General features: G+C 37.9%; 1 protein-coding gene across 2 annotated transcripts; it reads right to left on the bottom strand.

The window, feature by feature from the left end:
• Positions 1-18255: 18255 nt before the first annotated feature.
• On the bottom strand, positions 18256-21624 carry LOC149570029 (uncharacterized). Of its 2 annotated transcripts, none has more exons than XM_089822686.1 (2): positions 21174-21624; positions 18256-19982 (listed from the first exon to the last, which is right to left on the bottom strand). In XM_089822686.1, the coding sequence occupies exon 2, from the start codon at positions 19851-19853 to the stop codon at positions 18573-18575; it is 1281 nt and encodes a 426-aa protein (XP_089678812.1). In that variant the 5' UTR covers positions 19854-19982; positions 21174-21624; the 3' UTR covers positions 18256-18572. The 2 variants fall into 2 exon arrangements, with proteins under 2 accessions (XP_089678812.1, XP_089678813.1); XM_089822687.1 differs by lacking the exon at positions 21174-21624 and adding an exon at positions 20929-21100.
• Between the last annotated feature and the right edge of the window lie 2023 nt (positions 21625-23647).

Here is a 23647-nt window from a genome sequence, read left to right as displayed (position 1 = left end):
TGTCATTATTTTCTTTTTCTTTGGTTCTCCATTTTCCTCGCCCCCTCATCTTTGGTTTCATTCCAATACTAGGTTGGAACTTGACTTTTGATGCAAACCATCACCAATAGATTCTTGGGGATATCTTGTAACACATTCTCAACCAATAGATTCTTGGGGGTGCCTTGTAACACATTTTCGTAACATATTCCAATATATTCAAGATCAAAAATCTTATCAATTAGTTGTGTTGGTCCAATATCCTTGTAGGTTTCGTCTACATATTGGCCATCATACTTGTGACGCCAAACTATTTCTCCATTGCGCATTGAAAGTCTGACAAGGTCCAAGATGAACTTCCACAATTAATTTGAAGTAGGCAATGTTGGAGGCTCTCTACCCTCTTCCACATATTTTTGGATGTTATGCTTATTGTATAAAGTTTAAACAAATTGTTTGTTTTGACAACCATTTTCAAATAGGTATCCTGAGTAGCTTCATACTCTTCCAGGTCTATCTCCTCTTCCAATTCCTCTTATTGGACCTCATAAGCTTTCTCTTCCATGCATTTCCTCTCTACTACCTCATCAATGCCATACACAACATATCCCTCATGCTTCCCCTCATATGGTGTGTTCCACTTCCAGGAATCATTCATCAATACCCTGAATGTGGGTGTGTCAAACACTGCACTAGTAAGGTGTTTGTAGATTCTTGGAACTGTGACACCGTTGACATTCTTCCTTGCCAATTTTTCCTCTAATGCCATCATGGGCATGGCCCAATCCAAGTCTGGCCTATATGACTCTTTGATTATTATAAGGTCTTCTTCAAGCTCTTCACTTTGTCTAATCATCCTATATCCAGAGCTCGTGTACCCCAACATGTTTATTATCATAATGGTCCTCTCCCTCTATAGATTTCAAACCTTGATCCATTTATAGCATCACATATGAGATTGTTGTCAAGACTTGATAGTTTAATTGCATCATTCAAGCCAACTTCCCAAACCTTAAATGGCCTCAATCAACAAACTATGAACTTCTTAAGAAGGAATTCATCACAATTGTTATATTTTAGCACTGTCCCAACCAATCATATGTCGGAGATGTTTGACGTTCCAAAATTTCCATCGTCATTGGGGCACCTCCTTGCCCACTAAATTGCCATCCTTGTCTGTCCATCTTTTTGAGATTTGAGAGATGCTCAATCAAGCCCTTTGAATCACCTAGATGGTTTTCCATTACAATCCTTGGGTTTGGCACAATATACTCATTAGCACCACTATCTCTTGCTCGTACATTACCTCGGACAAGGTATGGGTGACCTCCCAGGAAGTCCCAGTGCTTCACCCCTGTGAGCATCACCTAGATCCAATGAGTGCTAAGTGTTCCATTTATTCTCATGGGAGATGGATTCATGTTGAATCACTACTCATGAAACATGGGTCAATGAGTTTGACTCAAAATCACACAGTTAAATCCTGATAGCAATAACATAATTTGCCTCCTTGTGGAAATTATCTCCTACTTATCAAGGTATGTCCTGTTCTCATCTTGTACATGGTGTGGTATGCCCACAGTATGACCAGAACATGTCTTCTAAGTCCTCATGCTCCACTCTGCATGACTTCTATATGATTAACACCAACAACTTATTTTTAGACTACCTACCCATTGGCCCAGGGGTATGGGCTCAACAAATTATGGAATATCTTGAACTCCGTGATTTTCTAAATGACATGATTTACAAGGTGTACCCCTCTGATTACTTGTGACCTAGTAGTACTAGGATGGGTGACCTCTCGGGAAGGCCCAGTGCTTCACCCCTGTGAGCATCACCTAGATCCAATGAGTTCTAAGTGTTCCATTTATTCTCATGAGAGATGGATTCATGTTGAATCACTGCTCATGAAACATGGGTCAATGAGTTTGACTCAAAATCACACAGTTAAATCCTAATAGCAATATCATAATTTGCCTTGCTATGGAAATTATCTCCTACTTATCAAGGTATGTCTTGTTCTCATCTTGTACATAGTGCGGTATGCCCACAGTATGGCTAGAACGTGTCTTCTGAGTCCTCATGCTCCACTCTGCATGACTTCTATATGATTAACACCAACACCTTATTTGTAGGCTACCTACCCCTTGGCTCGGGGGTATGGACTCAATAAATTATGGAATATCTTGAACTCCATGATTTTCTAAATGACATGATTTACAAATTGTACCCCTCCGATTACTGGTGACCTAAATGGGGATGTCAAGCCGCATCACAATTTGTTCATAGAGGAATCTTGTTGTGCTAACTGCGATGTTGTCCGAAAGTGCCCTTGCCTTCACCCACTTCATAAGGTTTTTTTGCCACTACAATGTACGGACACCTATACATACTAATCACCTCTGGTGGCCCCATGAAGTCCTCTTGAATGGCTCCTATGGCTACAAAGAGAAAAGGAGCATAAAATCCCTTTTCAATGACTTGCCATCCCTTTCGCATGTGACATACTCAAGTACCCACCTTTAAGCATCTATGTAGAATCTACCATCATTCCAATCCCATGTGGCCTCTAGCTAACTTTTCTTCCAACCTTTAACACTCTTGGAATCTCCTCTTGCATCACACATTTTTGTAGAAATTGATCCAACCCCATCTTATACAATAACTCATTAATGAGTTGAAAGATCTTACTCTTTAAGGTCAGTTTACTTTGTTCATTACATGTCCTTCAATAATGTGAAGGTAGATAGGTACTCATCAATACTTTCATATAAAGGTAGCAATGTCACGATATGGAATAGGTGGGCCTTAAGAAAAACCTCATTCACCCCTTTTGGAGGCTTTCCAAACTTGATCCTTGAGAGTTGGTCTACTATGACGCACCTTTTTCCATGTTGTACCATGATGTTGAAGGTGACAGCAAGAGTAACCACCTACTCACCATTTGTTGGATGATTGAATTGTTTACTAAGTACATTAGCACCTAATTGTCCACATAGAAGGTGAACAGTGTTGCCAACATATAGTGTTGAAACTTTTGCAAAGAATATACCATGCCAAGTGCCTCCCTCTCCATTGTCTTGTAATTTTGTTCAGCCTTGAAGTGTAGGAAACAGGAAAATATATGGGGTGTTCTAGCCCTTTTGCACTTGCTTCTACCAATGTGGTGCTGATGGCATATTTGGAAGCATCCACATACATGTGGGACTCCTTGACCCATCGGAGTACACTAGGATAGATGCACTTGGCAACCCATACCTTCATCCCCTAAATGCCTCCTCTTACTCTGCTCCCCAATAGAATAGTTCCTTCCATGGTAGTTTGTCCAACAAATACAAAATCTATGTGAAGATCTCAATGAACCTCTAGTAATAGCCAACGTTACTGAGGAAGGATTTAAATCTTGTCACATCCTCTCAATTTCTCCATCTTAATAATGATTCCAATCTTGTCGAGGTCCATCTTCAATCCCTCCTTATTGACTATATGACCAAGTAATTCTCCTTGCAATACCATGAAATGAGTGCCCTTATAAATCTCTCCATACATTCCCTCAATGTAGTGAGGTGGGTCTCTTGTCCCCTATAGATAGACTAGTCATCCAAAAAAGCTTTGAAGCTGCCCACTAACATCTTATCCTATGGAAGTTGGTTGGGGTGTTGCACAGATTGAATGACATCTGGCTGTATGCATACCCTCCACCACAAATGTGGTCTTCAGTTTGTCCTCCTTTGATATTGATTTAATTGTACCCGAAAAAATAAGCATTTACCTCAATTTTAACAAAGTTTAATTATTAGAGAGTCCATATCTGAATTTAGGTGTTCATTATTGCAATACGAAGTCCTATTATGTATGCTAAAATGAAAAATATACTAGGGTAGTGTTGTGACCTAATCGCACATCGCCCATCAAAGATGGCACACACTATCTTTTTGCTCACTTGGCCCTCTTGTTTTCTTTGCTTTCTTGGTAGCTCTAGTAGTGATCTTCTTGGTTCAGTCTTTGTTTCATCTGACAAATGATAAGGTTCACAAAATTTCAAATTCAAGTTTTGTTTCCTATTTTTCAACTTTGAGATGCTTCCTAAGGAGGAGATTCCAAGTTAAATCCTTTAGATAAGGGCCAATTAGGTTTCGAGATCTTTTGTAAAGCTTGTGCATTTGATGAATTTAGAATGCAGCCTAAAAAAGAAAAAAGAAAATTTGAATACATTATTGTTAAGAAGACGCAAAAGCACCCAATAGTAAAGAGCATGGAGAACATGAAATCACAAAGTGTGGATGGTTCATGATTCTTAAAGCATAAAATTGAGGAATATGGCGAATGCTTGTACCCAATGAATTGAGATAGGTTGCGCTATTAATAAGGTTATGTTAGAAATTCACCATAAGCTAGTGTTGCATCTTGAACACCCAAACATATTGGTTTGAATATGTCTAATTGACATGATTTATGTGCTTACCAATTGAATGAGGCATTATATGTCAGTGTTCAAAAATTTAAATGATACATCTCAAGCCTTCTATTAAGCAAACAAAGCATTTGGGTAAGCCTAGAAGTAATCAAGAGTCGGATTTTTGTGGAAATACGAAGGGCACTAAATCATTGGATTCAAAAGCCTCATTAAAAGGCAAGAATAACTACAATCTCCAATAAGGAAAAACAATGATGAAAGGTACCAGTTTACCATTGTCTTCAATATCCACTTCCAAACCTCTAAAAATGGACCTATTTATACAGTTTTATCAAAAAGATGAGACAAAATCCCTCTCGATCATCTGCAACCAAAAGCTCAAGCCAGCCACCTCCTATACATCTTCCTATGTTAAGAAATTGTGAAGAAAAGTTTGTTCTATAATGAGCCTTGTTGGCTCACTCCAAAACTATGCTGAAGAATGGCTTTTTTTTCTTTGAATTTTTGAAATTTGCAATTCTTTTATTTTTAGAGATATGTGTTTTTTTTATTTTTCAAAAAAGATCGATATGCTTGAGGAATAAATATAATTGCATCAGTAACCCGGAGTTTGATTGTGTGCATATGTTTTATCATCAGCGTTTCACTAGATATATATGACGTATACACTAGACACGTTGTTGGAATATCACACACACACACACACACACACATATATATATATATATATACGTACATACATAAGTGTAGGTAGGTATAGTATGATATTTTATATTAAGACATTAAGTATAAAGTTATTATTTTTCCATCTTGGCAATGGTTTTATTATTCTATCATGAGCGGCCATATTTCCATATTCTTTCATCAGGCCTTATATCTTTTAGTGGCCATTTTAATAATATTTCCACATATGTTGTCGATGGCTTTTTGGTTGTAACTCCTTGCAACCTTTATACTTTCTTTCTCGTAACCAGGCAGGCAACCGAGTAAGGCAAAGATCTTAATTTGTGTGATGGTTCACAATGAGAAGCATTTGAAACACCATAGCAGAATTATCACTTCTTGTTGCCTGCACTTCATTTCATATTGTTTTCACAATCTCTTTTTGCTTGTGATTCTTTCATACTACCTCACAACCGCATACAGTTGCTATTTCATTTGCCTTGATTATTGAACTGGGTCTCATCATGGTGTGATCAATTCATCGTGAAATCTCTTGATCATATTTTTCCATACCATGTCAGGCATTTTGCTGGATGACACAAGAATAGAAGTGTCGTGAGATGCATTAGAGGTTGTATCAAATATTCCCTGCTCTACATTTGCAACCTTGGTCTTACATCTACCAACAACTACTTAGAGACCAACTGAGCATTCAAGGAAGTGATATTAAAGTCAGGTCATGCAATACTTCTGCATGTTTTTGTTCTTTGCAATTGATAAGAGGCTTGTAAATCTTAGCCTGGAATTAAGAAGGCAACGTTATCATACATAGAACCTTGTTCTAAAATGAACTATTTATTTCTTATTGTGTCTAAGATTTGCAAATATGCTCAAGATCAAACAAACTATGTCAATCTGTAATAACATCTCCTTCCAAAATTGTTGCTTAACTTGGAGTAAGATCCAAAAAGTGCAAGCTTATACAAGGGTATCTGCTATATACCCTCTAAGATAAGAGAAAACACTCTTTAAAAATCATCAATAATTTACAAGTATCATGAATCTATTGTTAAGCCATAAGCCCAAGTTGGGTAGAATGTAACTGGTTGTGACTATACAATGCTCAGACAGTCACCCCAAAAATTCATCGAGGAAGACCAACAAGGTTAAGATGAAGGGTGTGTATTGATAACTATTGAACCACGGTTTATCCCTACATGATAAGAGAAAGAACAATCAATAACAAATATGCAAATAATGAAAAGTGTTTTAAACTGAGTCAGCTCATGGTAGTCCATTGTATAGGTCTTGTTGTCAAGTCGAGACATGGGTGATCAGGTACATAGTGCCTACACAAATCCATGGCCAAGGTAGGTTAGTGGCATGCTTGCTACTATGATCACTAGAGGTTAGGGATTCTAGCAGGTGGCAGATAGCTGAATGGAAGGTATACATAGCTTAATTGGTTGCCTAGCCGACAATCTAACACCACGATGCTCAGTGGCTGGACAATGGTGTCCCAAGCCTAATCCTAGGGTAGGGAGGGCCTTTCTCTACAAAGATTGTGTGGGGATACTTAAGGGTCCGTCGTTGGGAGGTTAAGTCCTTGGCAATGCTTCTCCTCTCTTCCGAATGCCAAGACTTGCATAACACAAATTAAGATCCCCATGCAAGGTAACTATTTTTTTTAACTTTTATATTTCTACATTCTAATCTATGTATTGCTTAGATGGTTATTATAGTTAAGTTAGTTTTTCTTTCATTGGATTAAGAATCAATTAAATATGTTGTTCCTATCACTTGAATATATAATCAAGGATGAAATTGTATTTCATATGTAAATATAATGACGGCCATTATAAGTGTCCTTGTGTTTCAGAAAAGAAATGTTCTTTTGTTATTTAAATCAATTAAAGTAGGAAAGGAAATTTTAGCTTGTTACAATTTACCTTTATAACCAAGATTGAAAATTTGAGACGAGTAGTGGAAAATGAGATGCCACTAGATGAGGTAGGCCATGCCATTACTTTCTTTGACTTGACACTTTTTGATGTTTGACTTTTTGTGATATATTACTAAAAACTACACGAGCTCCCTATATACCCACCCCTTCTAGGTGCTCTCTACCAATCTAGTCATTTTGTTCTCAATTGAGCATTGTGTACCCTCTTGGGCACTCTATAAACACAAGCACCCTATATACCCACCCCTTCTAGGTGTTCTCTACCAATCTAGTCATTTTGTTCCCAATTGAGCATTGTGTACCCTCATGGGTACTCTATAACCAAGTAGGCTTTTTGTGCCTACCATTTTGTTCTTGGCGAGGATAAAGATGCAAGGTTTAGAATAGCAGTCTTCTAATATAAATGGGGTATACAGATGGCAATGGTATGTCTTGTGATTAAAGAAACATCTGGAGATACAAGAACACTAGAGGATGTGTCAAGTCAAATCTACGAGGTTTGATGCGAGTTTTGAGTACTAAGGATCTTAGTTTGTTGAGAAACGTAGGACTATATTGGGCATATTGCCTTCTAGTGATGAAGTTCCATAAGGTCATGTTAATGGCACCGATGGAACAGTGGGATAAGGATACATCGACTTTTCATCTACCCATAGGAGAGATGACTGAGACCTTAAAGTATGTATAGTGCATCATGAGACACCCTGTCTGTGGGCAAATACTGAGGGCAACAGCATCTTGATCGGAGGCAGATATCGAGAGAGATCATATATACTATCTAAGAAAAGTCATTGAACATGATTCAACTCATCATATCCATCATGATTCACTTTTATATGTCTCAAAGGATGGTTCAAATTGTTTTATTGTGTACAGTTGCAAAGGTGGTTGCACTAGATTGTAGGGATACCACATTTCTAGCATGTCTAACCCACATTGTCCATAGGATGGAACAGCGACATATTGTCTAGTCATTGGCATGTATGCTTGCTCATTTGTACTATGATCTTTGGAAATATATCTTCTATTAGAGGAAGAGACTCAATATATGTGCATTGCTATGGGCATAGATGTTAGTACACATCATATGCACATGGCCTACCAAAGTACCCATCAAAATATGACAAAAAAATCCTCAAGCCTTCAACTATCCACTAAGCAATGCATGGCAGAGAGGAGATCGACTATATTGGAGTGTGGCCATTGATCAATTATAGCCACCTGATATCATATAGAGACCCTATCACTAGATGGTCTGCTTGACAAACACAGTACAACAGTTGAGATGCAAATGCATGCAAAGAGATCGCCTCCTAGGGGGCGCCACAACTACATTGTGGTTCCCTTTTGTTTTTATAGGGTGAAGAGGCAGTTTGGCTACCTACAAGACACACTAAGAGATGTGCTAGTTTATGTTAGAAAGGTCAGGGTTGTCATTGCACCAAAAGATCGACTTGTCAATGCCCGATACAACCAATAGTCTTATAAAACCATAGGAGGCGGTTAAGCCATGTCGCGAATCCTGCGAAAGACACTGGCCCGCTACCAACAATCCCCCTCCCAACGTCACTCATTGGCTTGCAGGATTCAAACCTATGACCAAGCTCTAATACCAATCATTAGAAAGGCCAGGGTTGTCGTTGCACCAAAAGATCGACCTATCATACCCGATACAACCAATAGTCTTATAGAACCATAGGAGGCGGTTAAGCTATGTTGTGACTCCTGCGAGAGACATTGGCCCACTGCCAAAAGTTTATACATTAGGATAGCAACATAAATTGAGGCCTAGAACCTTACAGAGACCCACACTAGAGGATATCAAGGATGTTGACTTTGCAGTCGAGGATGGACAAGACATAGCAGTATTAGATGATATTGAGGATGTTGTTGGTGTAAATAAGTATTTATTATTTATAGTTACTTAAGTTTACTTAAGTTAATGCATATTTTTTATTATTTATTTATTAGCTACCTAGGAGTATGCATACTCTTCTGAGTTGTCATGTTTACAACACAAGAGTCTGCACCTCTTTTATGCACATGGTGTCTACAACACAAGAGTTAGCACACTAATTAAGCACATGGTGTCTACAACCTTGTCATTCTAATCCACTCATTTAGAATGTTGGATAAGACATGTGCTTAGTTGCCATGATGCTTATCTTATCTCCTGGTTCTTTCTAGAGACATTCTAGGTGCTTCCTAAGAGGTCTTTATATACAAGCACTCCTAGTGTATTCACACATCATATACTGAACAGAGCAATGTATTAAGACATACTCTGATTAATTGATCATATCCATTTTTGGTCTACAATTGTGCTTGGGTTTGAATTCTTAGTTCCTGGGTGAATTTTCCCCTTAGGCAAATTCTTACATGGTATTAGAACTATACCAAATTCTTACATGGTATCAGAGCGCTTGGAGATTTTCTCATCACATAGCTGTTCGAGACCATTGTTGCTTCAACACCGCAACTCGAATCTGGAGTATTGCTATAATTGGAAGTGTTTAGAACCAGATCTGACCTCACCATTGCATCCAAAATGCTAATTCGGTGAAAGTTGGCTATAAAGTTGCCTACCCTAGGCCAAAGTTGATTGTGAGGCAATTTTTTTTGCAAACCAGCACCCGAAGGACCAATTTGCAGCATTGGTATGATCATTGCAGATCTGTACATTTAATTTTCAGATCTTTTTTTTCATCTGCATCTCTGCTATTTTTTTCGGATCTGCATTATTTTCCAAAAAAAATTTGGCCATAAGGCCATAGGAGAGATTTTTTGCAGGTGAAGATTGAATCTTGCTGGTGCAAATTAGACATTTGCATCACATTCAAAAAGTCAAAAAACCCCTAGATCGGATTTTATTTCATCCAAATCGGACATTTGAGGCAAAATTTAGAGCCATTTGATTTTTGGAGGCACGGCAGCGATTCAGGAAAAATAACAGCAGCAGCAAATTTCAAACAGTGATACCTCCCTCATAAGGACTCCTTTTTGCGAGCAATTTTTTTTGTTTTGGGGTAGGATTCCGTGATCTACACATTGGTGTAGGTGGTTTGAGATCTTTGTTTCTGAATTTTTCTGCAACTCCAAAATCTCGATTTTTGCCACCTAAAATGCTTAGTACGGGCTCATCTAGACTCCAAATCAGGTTCCTTTTTTTTGTAAGTGCATATTTTTTTGTCTACTTTCCAAATCTGCAATCATATTATAGGTTTTGTAGACAAAAATATTGCTTTTAGAAATAGGCCCTAAATTGGCAAGTGGCTACCAAGTGCCTAAATCAAACAGTAGGGGGGGGTTCTTTGATTTTTTGGAGGGTACTTTGATTGATCCATCATGGAAGAGGTAGATTTGATTTGCTTGACCCCAGACAACTATCAGGAATGGAGTCAACTTGTTGTTAGATATCTCAGTTAGCAAAATGTATTGCCCTATGCGCCAAATCTTGAGTATCATCCTGACCAAACTGCCATCATTTGGCGTACTCTCTTTCTCTTTATGGTTGATGACATTCTGGATACAATGTCTGACATTAAGTCATCTTATCCATATGTTACTTGGATGTATCTTTGGGAGCACTATGGAGATACAACCATTCCTCCATTCCCAGCAAATCTTTTACCTCTAGTTGCAGCTGACTCCTCTTCAAATGAGATCGCACCTCTAGCTCCTGTTGCTCCTACTGATCCTGTTCCAGCCACAAATGCTTTGGATTCAGTGCAGCAAGACCCTTTATGTCTTCCTACTCTACCTTCATGTGAAGACTTCATTTCCGCCCTTACAGGCCTGTTCATGGAGTCTCACATTGAAGATGTGGGAGACATTATTGATGACATTCATCTTCTTTTTGAGGCGAATTCTTTTGCCGCAATGACAAATTCATGTACTTCAGCACTGCAAAGTACACTCGGTCTTCCGGGTGATGACTTCTTGCCAAACATTTCAGCTTTGTTCGTGGAGTCACACACAGCAAATATGGAAGACTTCTTTGATGATTTATCGCTTCTCTTTGCTGAGGTTGATTCTTCTATAGTTGTTGCGAGGGCCCACTCTGACCCTCAAGTCCATGCTCTACATGATCAATCTTTCCAAGTTGGCGTGATTATGGATTCTCTTTTACAACATCTGCAAGAGGTCTCTTTATCAGTTGAGAAGATGGTTTCTTGAAGCAGGTTCTACATCGTTCCTTGTTCGATCTGTACTCTTTAGCAGTTTTGGAGGAAGCCATCATCAGTATCGACACAAGGTGTCCACTTGAACACGTTTCAAAGACACCGGTCATCATAGAGATTCCTTCTCCATTCAGGGGATGTATCTCATAGGTATCCTTGCATTTGTTTCTTCCAAAGGGGAGGAATATCATTCAAAGGTCATGGATCAGCTTCTACATCGGAGCATTTCTCACTGATTGGCACACTACCTTTGGCGGGGGGGGGGGGACTACCTCGTCTCCTTCTCCTTTTTGGGGGGGACTTTTTCCTCTTGGGGGTTTTGTCCTTCTCCATTTTTCTCTTGTATATATTGGATGTATGTCGTAATGGGGGTTTTTGATTACTCCATCCATCCATGCATCCCCTTTCATCTCTCTTTCTAGGGGAGGGTTTTTCCCATGAGGTTTTCCCTCTTTCCTCACTTTATGAGAGATTTGCATATCATTATATACATGGGTACCTAACATGGCCTTGTAGCCAGGACCCATTTATGCATTTCATCCTAGTTTTCGTAAGCTTAAGGGCATTCCCCTAAGTTGTACTTAAGGGGGGGTGTTGGTGTGAATAAGTATTTACTATTTAAACCTAAATTTACTTAGGTTAATGCATATTTTTTATTATTTATTTATTAGCTACCTAGGAGTATGCGTACTCTTTTGAGTTGTCATGTTGACAACACAGAAGTTCGCACCTCTTTTATGCACATGGTGTCTACAACACAGGAATTAACACACTAATTAAGCACATGGTGTCTACAACCTTGTCATTCTTATCCACTCATCTAGAATGTTGGATAAGACATGTGCTTAGATCTCCTGGTTCTTTCTAGAGACATTCTAGGTGCTTCCTGAGAGGCCTTTATATACAGGCACTCCTAATATGTTTACACATCATATACTGAACAAAGCAATGTATTAGGACATACTCTGATTAATTGATCATAACATTTTTTGGTTTATAGTTGTGCTTGTGTGAGTTCTTAGTTCTTAGGTAAATTTTTTCCTTAGGCAAATTCTTACATTGTATCAGAGCTGTACCAAATTCTTACAAATGCAAGTACACTATGATAGTATCGAGACACCTAGAATATTATGAGACTTGGCTCATCTTTTCGAGCGGCTACCTCACAGGTGACCGAGGACCCTGGGTGAGACCAAGAACATAGGAAGGGAGAGATTAAGGGTAGGAGGAGTAGATGGTGATGAAGGGGAGAGAGGATGAGCAACCCAGAGAAAAGGAGATACCTATTAGAGGCGGCCATGATATGTATGAGGATGAGGATATAGATGGCATACCCCTACGGTAGCAACCACAGACAACCTCAAAGCAACCGCTAGCAAGGATATACACATACAAGAGCAGAGGGAAGGGAGCTCATCAATCTCCCCAATCACATCACATGGCACAGTTACACTAGCACTAGTTGGCTTAAAGTCTAGGATGGAAAAGGGCGGTCCTAGTAAAGAAATTGTTCGTTATGTTTTATTATACTTTTAGTATTGTGTCATGTCCCCTTTTTAGCGACACAATTCCTACAGTAGATTTGCCTATCATCGACTCTCGTAGGCAAATGATTTTGGAGAGAGAGTCATCTCGCCAGAAGATTGCATTTTGCTACATCCAGTAAATGGGGCCTACATGTTCTAATGATGAATTAAGATTGCACTTTTAATAAAGTTATATAAAGTTACTTGATAATAAAAGTGCATTATAATAAGATATTATAAAAGACGATTTCGGAAGCTTCCAGTGACTTCTCAAAAAAAGTGAATAAATAGAGGACAAGAGGCACCCATTTGGACAGGCGGTTTTGTGGATTCGACTTCTTTTTGGAGCAATTTGTGGTCTTTGGGTCTGCAAATTCTCAGATTACCCTTGGGAACGAAAACTTCCATGGGTAAGCAATTTTGAGAATGTGGAATATCATCCGAATTATTGCAATCGGGAAGTGATACTGCAGTCACTTCAACAGGGCAGAAATCTGTGGCCTAGGGCCAAGTTGGAGATTCTTGCATTATCGATTGATTGAGGAGAATAAATTGTTATCCATCAAATTATTGCAGAATTATAAGAATAACTGGAGGGAAGCCAGGGAGAGAAATTAATTGGTGTCAGATGAAAACTCAATTCAAGTCACAGGTCAAAGGGGTTTAATTTTGAGGTGGTTATAAGCAACGATTATTTCCAAGCAAGCAAAATTTCGAGTCTCCCGAGCCAGACGTCCTTCCTCATGGTATTGTCATTATTGTTGGAAGCCCAGTAAATATCGCTCGGTTGAAGATTTGCTGGAATCTGTATTGCGGAGGATTGAAGGCGAGATTCAGGCCAGAACGGGAAATAATCGGCCGTGTGATTTGAATAAAACTCCAACGATTACAAGACGGCAACCACACCAAATGCTCGTTCCGACCACAGTCTAGGTCATTATCGACGGGAAATCGAGGGCATTCCTTGCGAGTCGGGACATTCCCAACGACGAGCTTACGCATTATGAAAAGCATCTGTTAATTTTCGCGACAGAAACTGGGCGTTGCGTGATCTGATATCTACTCTCAACTCCAGCAAGTTTGGCGTCTCATGATTATCCAGGTTTCATTACGTCTCTTTCAAATTAAAAGAGGAAAAAAGGACTATAGTTTGGTACATTAAAGGTTGAAGAAACTATTACACTGTTTGTTGTTTGAACATTGCAAAAAATTGCTATTTCCATTAGCATTGTACAAGTCGATCTCTGAATGCTGATAATAATCAATTTTTCCTAAATATTGTTAGTATTTACTGCACTAGTTTAATTCGTTTATTTGGTGGATTGTTTCAAACAACCTATTTCCCACATTTCTGGTTGCATGCTAAGTGTTTAACGAATTGTCCAATAATCAATTTGGATAACCCTTGGAGTAAGGACCATCTCATATTGTTTATGGATAATGAGACTAATGTTATGTTTTATGATATACAATTGGTAGCAACAGTTGGAGAAACTTTGTGGGTTGTGTTCTTAGAGATATGTCCACAGATATGCACATATCCCATCATCCTCGCAGGTGGCCTATGAACCATGACAAGAGCTAGGGTGGCATGTGGATATCTTTGATCCTGTTAAAGTATAGCTAAAAATAGAAAAGGAAGAACAGGGAACGTCAAACGAAGTGTGACGGGATCTAACCTAGACCAAACAAGAGCTACAAGAGCTACAGGAGGTGAAGGGAATTATATGAGGGCTAGAGCTGCAAACTCCCTCAAGGAGTCACTCAGTCTCCGACATCTCACAGAACCTCATTTCTCCTACGACCTTCTCCACATTAAGACCCAGAGGGCTCGAGTAGCCATCATCTATTGATGAGAGATGGGGATTATATATGTCGTATATTTAGACCACATTTTGAACAATGATGACTATATCATAGCAGATCAATATTCTTGCTTATGATTACAATAAGGCTTGCGTCTAAGCAAGCTTTGCAATTGTTTAATGCATGGACAAAAAAAAGTCTTTGATGATCCACCTTTGCCTAGTCTCATATAAAAAACTTGACTTACACAGCTCAGCTACAAAAAGAAAATTGAATCCTAAACGGTTTGGTCATGTCCACTCAAAACTTTAACTAAATTTATTTAATAAGTATTGTTTATTTATTTATTTAGTGTCTTATTTAATTCATCATTTTATACTTCTTTCATATAAAATATAATCTGCAAAGAGATTTATTTAGTAAAGGGGATGGGTGTGATAAAACAATGCTTCAGTCAAGGCTGACTGGCCAGCCTTACTTCAAGTTCATAACAATTTTACACATAGTATTAACACTCGATCTCTCCAATCCAACAAAAAGGTCTCTATCTTCTTTTCAAATTTGCCATTGCAAATGCTTTCAAATAAAACTAGCATCTTTCAATGAAGTTCAATATAGATCTGAACTGTGATATTACCTACCAATTTGTAGGTTCAAATTCCATCTGTAAGTGACCTCATAAGGATTTCACTAATTTTTTTGGCAACTAGGCACCATAATGGAATCACTTTGAGCTTGTATTACTTTGTTATACAGGTGTTTTACAGCTAAGTTATTTTGTTATATATGGATATGAAATATGATAGTTGAACTCCTTTCACAATATTATATTCCGAAGTTTCTGATGGGACTTGTTGTATAATCACTGTTTTTCCAAGTTTACAGGGCGATGGAATATGGGGACATAAATTCAGAGAAAGCAGAAAGATTTACGGATATTTATGACAGGGTGATCAGCTATTTAAAGAATATATAGAAAATCAAGTGGAAAAAAAAAAAAAAAACCAGTAAATGACAAAGAAATAATGTAAAAAATATGAAAATAAGTCAAAATGTATCAAGTGGTCCAATGTTAATGGCAAAGATCTGTAGTATCTATCCAACAAGTCCAAGACACGAAGTACCCTGCATCTTAATGGCCTCCATGACACCCCACTTAACCTCCATGTCATCTATGAGAACTATACCAAGAATCTGCACATACCATTTTGATTCTAGGGCATTGTCAGCTTGTGAATGGAGTATTCAGCTTCTCCCACCTCCATCAAACAAAAGTCTCTATGTGCAACTGCAAAATGGGTTCTCTCAAAGGGACAAAATCCTTCCAAGCATTTTATCAATGTACCCTTATATCTCCCCAACAACTGGGATAGCTAAAATCCCCATATCTTGTTCCTATGAAGACTAGGGATATGATTGAAATTATTTATTTGGCATTTCACCAGAGCTTGTCACTTTTCACCACTTCCTTCACTCTCAGTTCCTTGCCAACCTTGGTCTTGGTCCATTGTTCCATTCATGCCATGATCATACATTGGAAGGACTCCTATAGCTTAATCATCCTCTAGCATAGAATGAAGTAGGATGCATATCTGATTTCAACAAGTTTGATGACTTCCTTCCTGGAAAAGAATTGAAATAGAGAAAATAACATGTGGTGATTATGAATAAACATCTACAGACCTCTGACATCAACAAAAAGTTGTTTGATCCATTCAATTTTATTGATTCCCTTGAATGTATTTTTCATGGTATGCACACAAGGGGTCCAACAAATGTGCTTGTGGGTAGCTTCAACCAATTTCCCTGCTAGCCCATGCACGTTACACCTATCACAATCTGCAACACATTGTCAAAGCCAATCTCGTCAATTGGACCTCTAAGGATTAAAAAATTTGGAACTTTGCTTCCTTGCGATGCATCAAACAATCAATTCCCCAAGGAAGCAACACCCATGCAGTATGTGACCATGAAATTGATCGGTGAATGATGTCTAATTGCAATTCACTCGTCCATGATAATATTATATCCATTTAAGACTAATCTAACCTGTATTTCCTCAATGCATTTATCTTGGAATAATATTCATTCTAAATAGTAGTCCTTAATTTTGTCTCCCCTGGCCCTACTCGTGTGAATTTTAAGCACTGCAACCTTATATTAAGAAAAGCAAGCAACATGAAAATAAATGCCATTGGTGAAGAAGAATTTGCCAATGGCATATGTTTGCCTTGTCTATGCTTGTAAATCAAACATATTAAATCCAAGTTTAAAAGTTGAATCCATAGCCTTATGTTTTAACAAAAACTTGAGCTTGTTGAGCACTGGTGATTCTAGGAGGTGTTTCTGGGAATAGAAGGTGTGGAGATGCCACTTTATATAATCTGATTATCTTAATCCTTTGTTCAAGTGTGAGCTTGCCAGATTGTCAACCCCTTTACCAAAAATGGGTATGAGGTGTGCATTTGTTCCGATAATGCAAGAAACCCATAAATTAACTTTTGTGTTCACATTTATTCATGATGCAATTTGCCAAAATAGAGCTTATTGATGCTTGGAATAGTTTTCCAACAAAATGGATGGTTGATCAAAATTCACAAGACTCAACTGGACTACCAACTTGAGTGCTCTTTTTGGCTGCCTTTTACCCTCTGCTTCTACTACCAATTTCTAGATCCCTCAACATGTTCCATCCTTATTGTCACTTAGGATAAAGGAATCATACTACTGGAACAAAACAAATATAACTTCTTTACAACATAATATATTGCCAAGAACCCCGGAATTGCCCTCTTTTCCTTTTATTTTACTTACTTCAAGTCACAAAAAACTCAGAAGCAAAGAATAAGTACATGTTACAATTTTTTTATTATAAAACTTTATGTATGATGAAGTTTGATGGAAAAAATGGGAAGATGATTGGTCAACGATCAATGGAATTGGTAAAATACCTCTTATTCTTCCTTATACTTGGGAAAGTACCACTTCCTCTTCCTCTTTGCAATTGGCGATGCATTTAAAAGCTTCTGTTATTTTCATTTTGCTAGGCTCATTATGTGTTTAGTGATTCTTTATAGATACCAGAATCTGAACCTTGAACCCAAACACAAACCGGCAGCATCAATTCCTAAATGTGTACCTTTGTTAAACTAAGGGCTCTGTCTGCAGCTATGCCTTGACATCCCTAGGTGATTAGAAGATATTATCCAATCTTCCATCTCTCTAGAGGATGGCAGGGCTACCCCAGGCATACCTTGAACGCTTTTGTTGCCCAAACACCAAGTACAACAAGGGGACATCTAAATATTTTTTTCCCATCCTACCATTTCCAACACATCTAGGATGTACATCATAGGATCTCACCTTGTCTTGTGCCAAGACTTGTATGCATATTTTTTCTACTTTCTTGTCCTCCAAAAATCTACCAACATCCTGAAGGAGCAACTACGACAACAGTGAAATCAAAGAGAAGATGTCAAATTTAATAATTCAACCATATAGTTTCTCTTTTTGAAAAATTGAAGTAACCACGTGACCATGGTTTAATAGGTAAGATGTAGGGATGGATGAGCATCTAATATGTTCACCTGCACAGCTCAACTCTAGAAATGTCTTTGGGGCTTTTTTTCCTCATAATATATCTTAATACAAAGAATCCTTTAGAGGTTGTAGAGCTGGGAACCACAACTTGAACAAGATCATTTCAAGTAACAAACCTTAACACAATACACGGAATTGATATATACGAAGAAGAAATTAAACCTCCCATGAAAAGCTTTTCAGACCTAATACATCTTGTCTGCTGCTGAAGCAGTATCAGTGAACTAAAACACAAGGAAAGAGATAATAGTAGGAAAAGAGAAATATATCTTAAGCTGCCATAAGTCATAGAGGTAGAAATGTCCATACTCACATAGAAGAAAGCGTTGCCATTCAAAACTGAAACCACAGTTTATTACAGGATAATGAAATTTGCGTCATATGTTTTACCAACTGGTGAATGGAGATCTAAAGCCATCCTGCATCGAATCGAATTATTCTGCAGAACTCTTTCCAAGTTGCTGAATTAAAGTATATATTTTACGCCGAGAACCAACAGCATTAATCCCCATCTCCTTAAGATCATCAAAGGTGAGAAAATGCAAGACATCCATGTCAACCTCATGCATCTCGAAAATTTGAGCATATCTACCAAGTCCAATCCCATTCAACCATGCTTTTACAACATTTCCCTTGCCGCTGGTCCCATGTTTTCCACTGCTAGGAACATCCTTCACATCAGTTTCACCTTCTAACTCCGTGATCGCAACACCATTTGTGTTGTGCCTAAGCCCAGTCAGCTTTTCTGCATTAATCATAGCCAAGGTTTCTCCCAATTTGGCTTGCCCTCTTTGCCCTGATACTAATTCATCCCTCTCATTCTGGCCTGCCCCTTTCACCCTTTGCTGACCATGAGATAGACCCGCACTCGCAACCCTCCCCTCCAATGAGGCTTCTTGAACTATCAAACGTTTCTCCTTCATATCTCCAGGGCTATCGGAAGTTTCTAGATCAGAATGCCTGAAACCCTCGGGTGTATAGATATCATATGAAGCATTAGATAAAGGTTCCCCAGAGCCATCCTCCCCTAACCCCTTATTGTTCTCATCATTAACTCTCGAGGCAGATATTTGTTGCCAAGGCTGCAAATATCTTGGATGCCTTTTATGAAAAAATGCGATAGAGTGGAAGAGGGAAGGTTCGGATTTGACATGTGCAGTCTCGCCCCCTTTTCCAACTGCAGATGAAATTCTAGTCCTTGCTGGCTTCCTAACGATCCCATGCCGTGCCCTTTTACTTGTAGTCCTAAAATCCAACTGCATTTTCCTACTGGCAACATTCGCAACCCCCGCCAACACCATTGTATGCTGCTCCTCCCTAGCCAAAAATGAGTTTGGACTTTCCTGCCTGTGGAGTTCGATTGCCCTTTCAAGCTGTTCGTGGGAGTAACGATTTTCATTACCTGAATGCTGTGTTTTTAAAATCTTACTGCCAAGACCTAGCCCTCCTGAGATTACAACCTCCGTGCTCTGTTTTGAAACACCACAAGGGAGTTGAAGCAATGAGTCCTTGGGGAAATTTTCCTGTGAACGTTTCATTTGCTTATCCCCCCACTTTTCCTTCCTTTTCTTAAAGATTTCCAAAGATTGGTAGTCACCTATTTCGCCAAGCCTAACACTAGGTCTCCTCTGCCTCTTAGAGTTCACACAAGTAATCCTGTCTTGTGAACCTCCACTGGTGAGAGGCCCTGCCAAAAGTGCATTCCAATCACCCATCTATTCTTCTCAAACCTTTCAACAAGTTTCGGTATCAACACAAATGGGTACACAGAATTGAACAGACCGATGCCTTCTCCTAGTCTTGGTAGTGATCCAGTAATTTCCACAAGCTTAAATTTGAACAACCTGAAAGTCAATACCAAAACTATGATTACTGGCACTGCTAGGAACAAAGACAAAGTTTTAAATATGAATTGAAGACAATGTATGAACCCTACTTCACCCTTAATTGGAGAATCTCGTCTACCATATACAACCAGCCGAAAAAGAAAAGCATTGCAAAACTAAAAAAAATCCTGATGAACTGGTAAAATCGGTAAACAAACGCATCTGGAGATGCCTTTTTTGGGGGAGGCAAAGCCGCAAAATATGCAAGATAAAATATAAGTTTTTTTTTGAAATACAGACAATCAGAACCCAACATATTAAATCTTAGATCAAGACTGAAGACAATAATAAAAACTTGCAAAATTTACTTCCAAATAGCATACCCGTAGACAGAATTTACTGAAAACGTCGTATACATTGACACCAACGCATGCTAAAAGAATCGTCTAATCAATATACACCCAAGACAGTCCAGAGTACTTTCACAGATTTTAATGAACATCCAGGTGTGCTCAAGGCCTTTCCACGAATTTTATAACATACCCAGCTCAGTTCAAGCATATTTAATAATATATAAATTCGTTAAAAAATCCAACGACAAAACCAAAATTCTTTGGAATTTACGAATTCATGATCTATTATTTGATATATCAGATCAAGAAAATCAACCAAAACTCGCAGAATTCATTTTAAAACAGCTTATCCATAGAAACAATCTTCTAAACAAGTCGTATATCAAAATCTGCAACACAAATGTAAATGCATAAATTATGCAAAGATAAACATATTTTTTTGGAATTACAGAAAATTGCAATGTAACATATCATAGTAGGTCAAGCCTCAAGACAATCGAACAAAACTTGCAGAATTCAATATATACCAGCTTACCCAAAGAATTAAACTATTAACAAGCCGTACACCTTTATAATAATCTAGCCTAAAGGATCATGAAATCAGTTTATACCCAGAGCTCTTTCACAGGCCGTAACGGAAGCCCAAATTAGTTAAAGTCCCCACAAGTTTTTTAAAACACCCAACTCAGTTCCCCCGCCCAATTCACTATATCCAATACAATGATATGCCGGCGTTTCCTTCCCATATTCCTAAGAAATCAAATTATAGCCCAAAGAAAGAAACACAGAGAGAAAAAGGAAATCTCAAAACTTTTCTGAATACAGAAAAGCTCTAACTAATAGCTCGGACACTTACTGTTTATAGTACGAGGATAAAAGCCAGTATATTCAAATGGCAGTCTTGAGGATCAACGAATTCCTTAGGCTACATATAGCAGGGTGCAGCTGGCATTCTGCACAGTTATTTATGCTGTGTTGTCAAGAATATCAGATATCATAGCTGCCCGCATAAAGCACATTGGTTACAAAGCAACTACACATAGTCTCTGACATCCCAGGATATCTTTTTCAAATGATTTCTTTTTGGTTAAAGTACATCTTCAACTCTCGTTTTGCAAACGAGTTCCATGATTCTTGAGAACCAACAGAAAAGTCTTAGCATGCTAATTTCTGCAGTTTTTCTCATCCTCGTAGTCGTAGGTTTCCCACGCACAAAATGGGAAACAAAATATGTCACCCACCAAGGAATCATCGAAAGGTTGATGTGGCTGGAGAAAAATGGACTTGCCAACTACATTTGTTGGGAATGATAGGGACAAAGCTCCCATAGAATGATAAATTTATTTTATAGTCTTACTTATAAGTCTGAGTCCCACAAAACTAGAACCATCCTGCATCATTGGCTTTCGTCTTGAAAACATGGACCCAACACCGCCTCAAACACAAGTCAAGCCCAAGGCAAAGCTCCAATTCGCCCCCTTTTGAGCTAGTCAAAGGTTTTGTGTTTTATTGGCCTTTTACTCTAGATAGAAACTAAGTTGCTTTTGGAAGAGAGAAATCAGATTTTTCTATTTTTTAATTTTATCTCTAGAGTGTGAGGCAAAGAAAATAATGACAATTAATTAATGTATATTATAGTTTGATGTTCATGGTGAATAATATTAATATATAATTGAGCCTTTTTATATATCAATTATATATTAAATCAATTAATTAAATTAATTTGTTTAGTTATAGTCAAATGTAGTATAAAAAATAAAAAGTTTATTGAACAATACTATTGATTCTAGAAATAAGCCCTCGTCTAAATGAGGGCAGTTTGGAAGCTTTATTGGAGAGGGACAAACTGTGAACTGCAAAACAACCTTCAGAATTATGTAGAAGTTGACTCTTCTTTCTGGTGTTTTTTGGGAAAGGGGAAGGAAAATCAAACAAAAACCAAGGCGATGCACCAAAGATTTTGAAATTCGTTGAGTTCCTGTTAGAAACAATAAGAACATAAAACCTCAAAAATGAGCATAGAATACCATAGACTCTTTATTATTGAACAGAGTGTGTGATGACAAGATCCTAGACACAAGCCAAAACATTCATACCTTCTCATGGGAAGCACCCATTAAGGCTCACAAGGAATGTTCATATTGTCCCACTAAAACATCTATTCCATAAGAATTTCATTTACCGAATGGCATAGTATACCCCAAACTACAAACATTGAAAGAGTAACAAGACACTATCAAATAATTTACTATATGTGATGAATTATAGGAGCCTAAAATAACAAATAATAGCTCCATTCATTCAAAATCAACATAAAACCTCAAATCATCTACAAAATAGTAGAAACACACAATAAAAGTAAAATTGGGCATAGTTCAATATATCTCCTCTATTGATTATGTGAAAATTGCAATGTTAGGGTCTAGAAAAATGAAATTACAACTATTTCTAAGTGTTCTTCTATACAGCAAACAAAAAATTCCTAGAATAGAAATTCTAGATCTAATTAAACTCTCTAAAAGCCCCCTCATTGTAATCTGTTTGCAGGCTTTTATAGGAAGAATAATTCAACAAAATGTCGAAAATCAAACTAAAAAAGGTTTGTGTTTGTGTCGTGGAAGATTCATTATGGCGGTTGTGATAGTCACTTAGGCATGTCAGCCTTTGAATCATTACTCTCTTTTTTTACGTGCAACATAGATGCCACTTGTGCCTTTTTCAAAATTCTCTCCATTGTAATGGAGAATATGTCATTTGCACTTTGAAACTGCCTCAAAATTTGTTGTTGGATGAATAAGTAGTACCCTAAATTATAAGAGGTAGACCTCGTCAATCCTTTGGATAATCTAATTGTAGGTTAGACTCATGGTGCAGTGGTGGCATTTTCCTTCAATCTTGACTTCCCCTTTTCCTTCAAAACTTTGTGGTGCTTGCAAATAGTTTTCTCTCACTACAACAAAATCGTATCATTAGCACCTAAAATAGTGCCAACTTTTTATTTTAATTTTTTGCCAAAAAAAGAGCCTCTATGTAGAAGAAAAAATTGGCACCAAAGTCCATCGAACCTTTGAAATCGAGCTTTGCACCAAGTATTGTGCAAAATTAAACTTTGTATTTGTACCAAATGTTGCATCAAAAAAATTTACATTTTTTTGCTTCTGTTATGGCACCCAAAATAGTTTTTTTTTTGCTTTCAAAATTACGCCAAGTTTTTCTTACATTATGGAGTCCTTTGTTGTCGTTATCTCTTGAAATTCACAACATAAATTCCAAACCCATCCAAAGCTCAACTAAGTCATAAGTAACCTTATGACTCATCAAAATCAATGC

The sequence above is a fragment of the Cupressus sempervirens genome, chromosome 3 (assembly GCF_028749045.1).
Source record: "Cupressus sempervirens isolate cs-2001-9-10 chromosome 3, ASM2874904v1, whole genome shotgun sequence".
Lineage (NCBI taxonomy): Eukaryota > Viridiplantae > Streptophyta > Pinopsida > Cupressales > Cupressaceae > Cupressus > Cupressus sempervirens.
The sequence above is the reverse complement of the archived record's forward strand: the minus strand, read 5'-3'. Positions and strand labels throughout refer to the sequence as shown.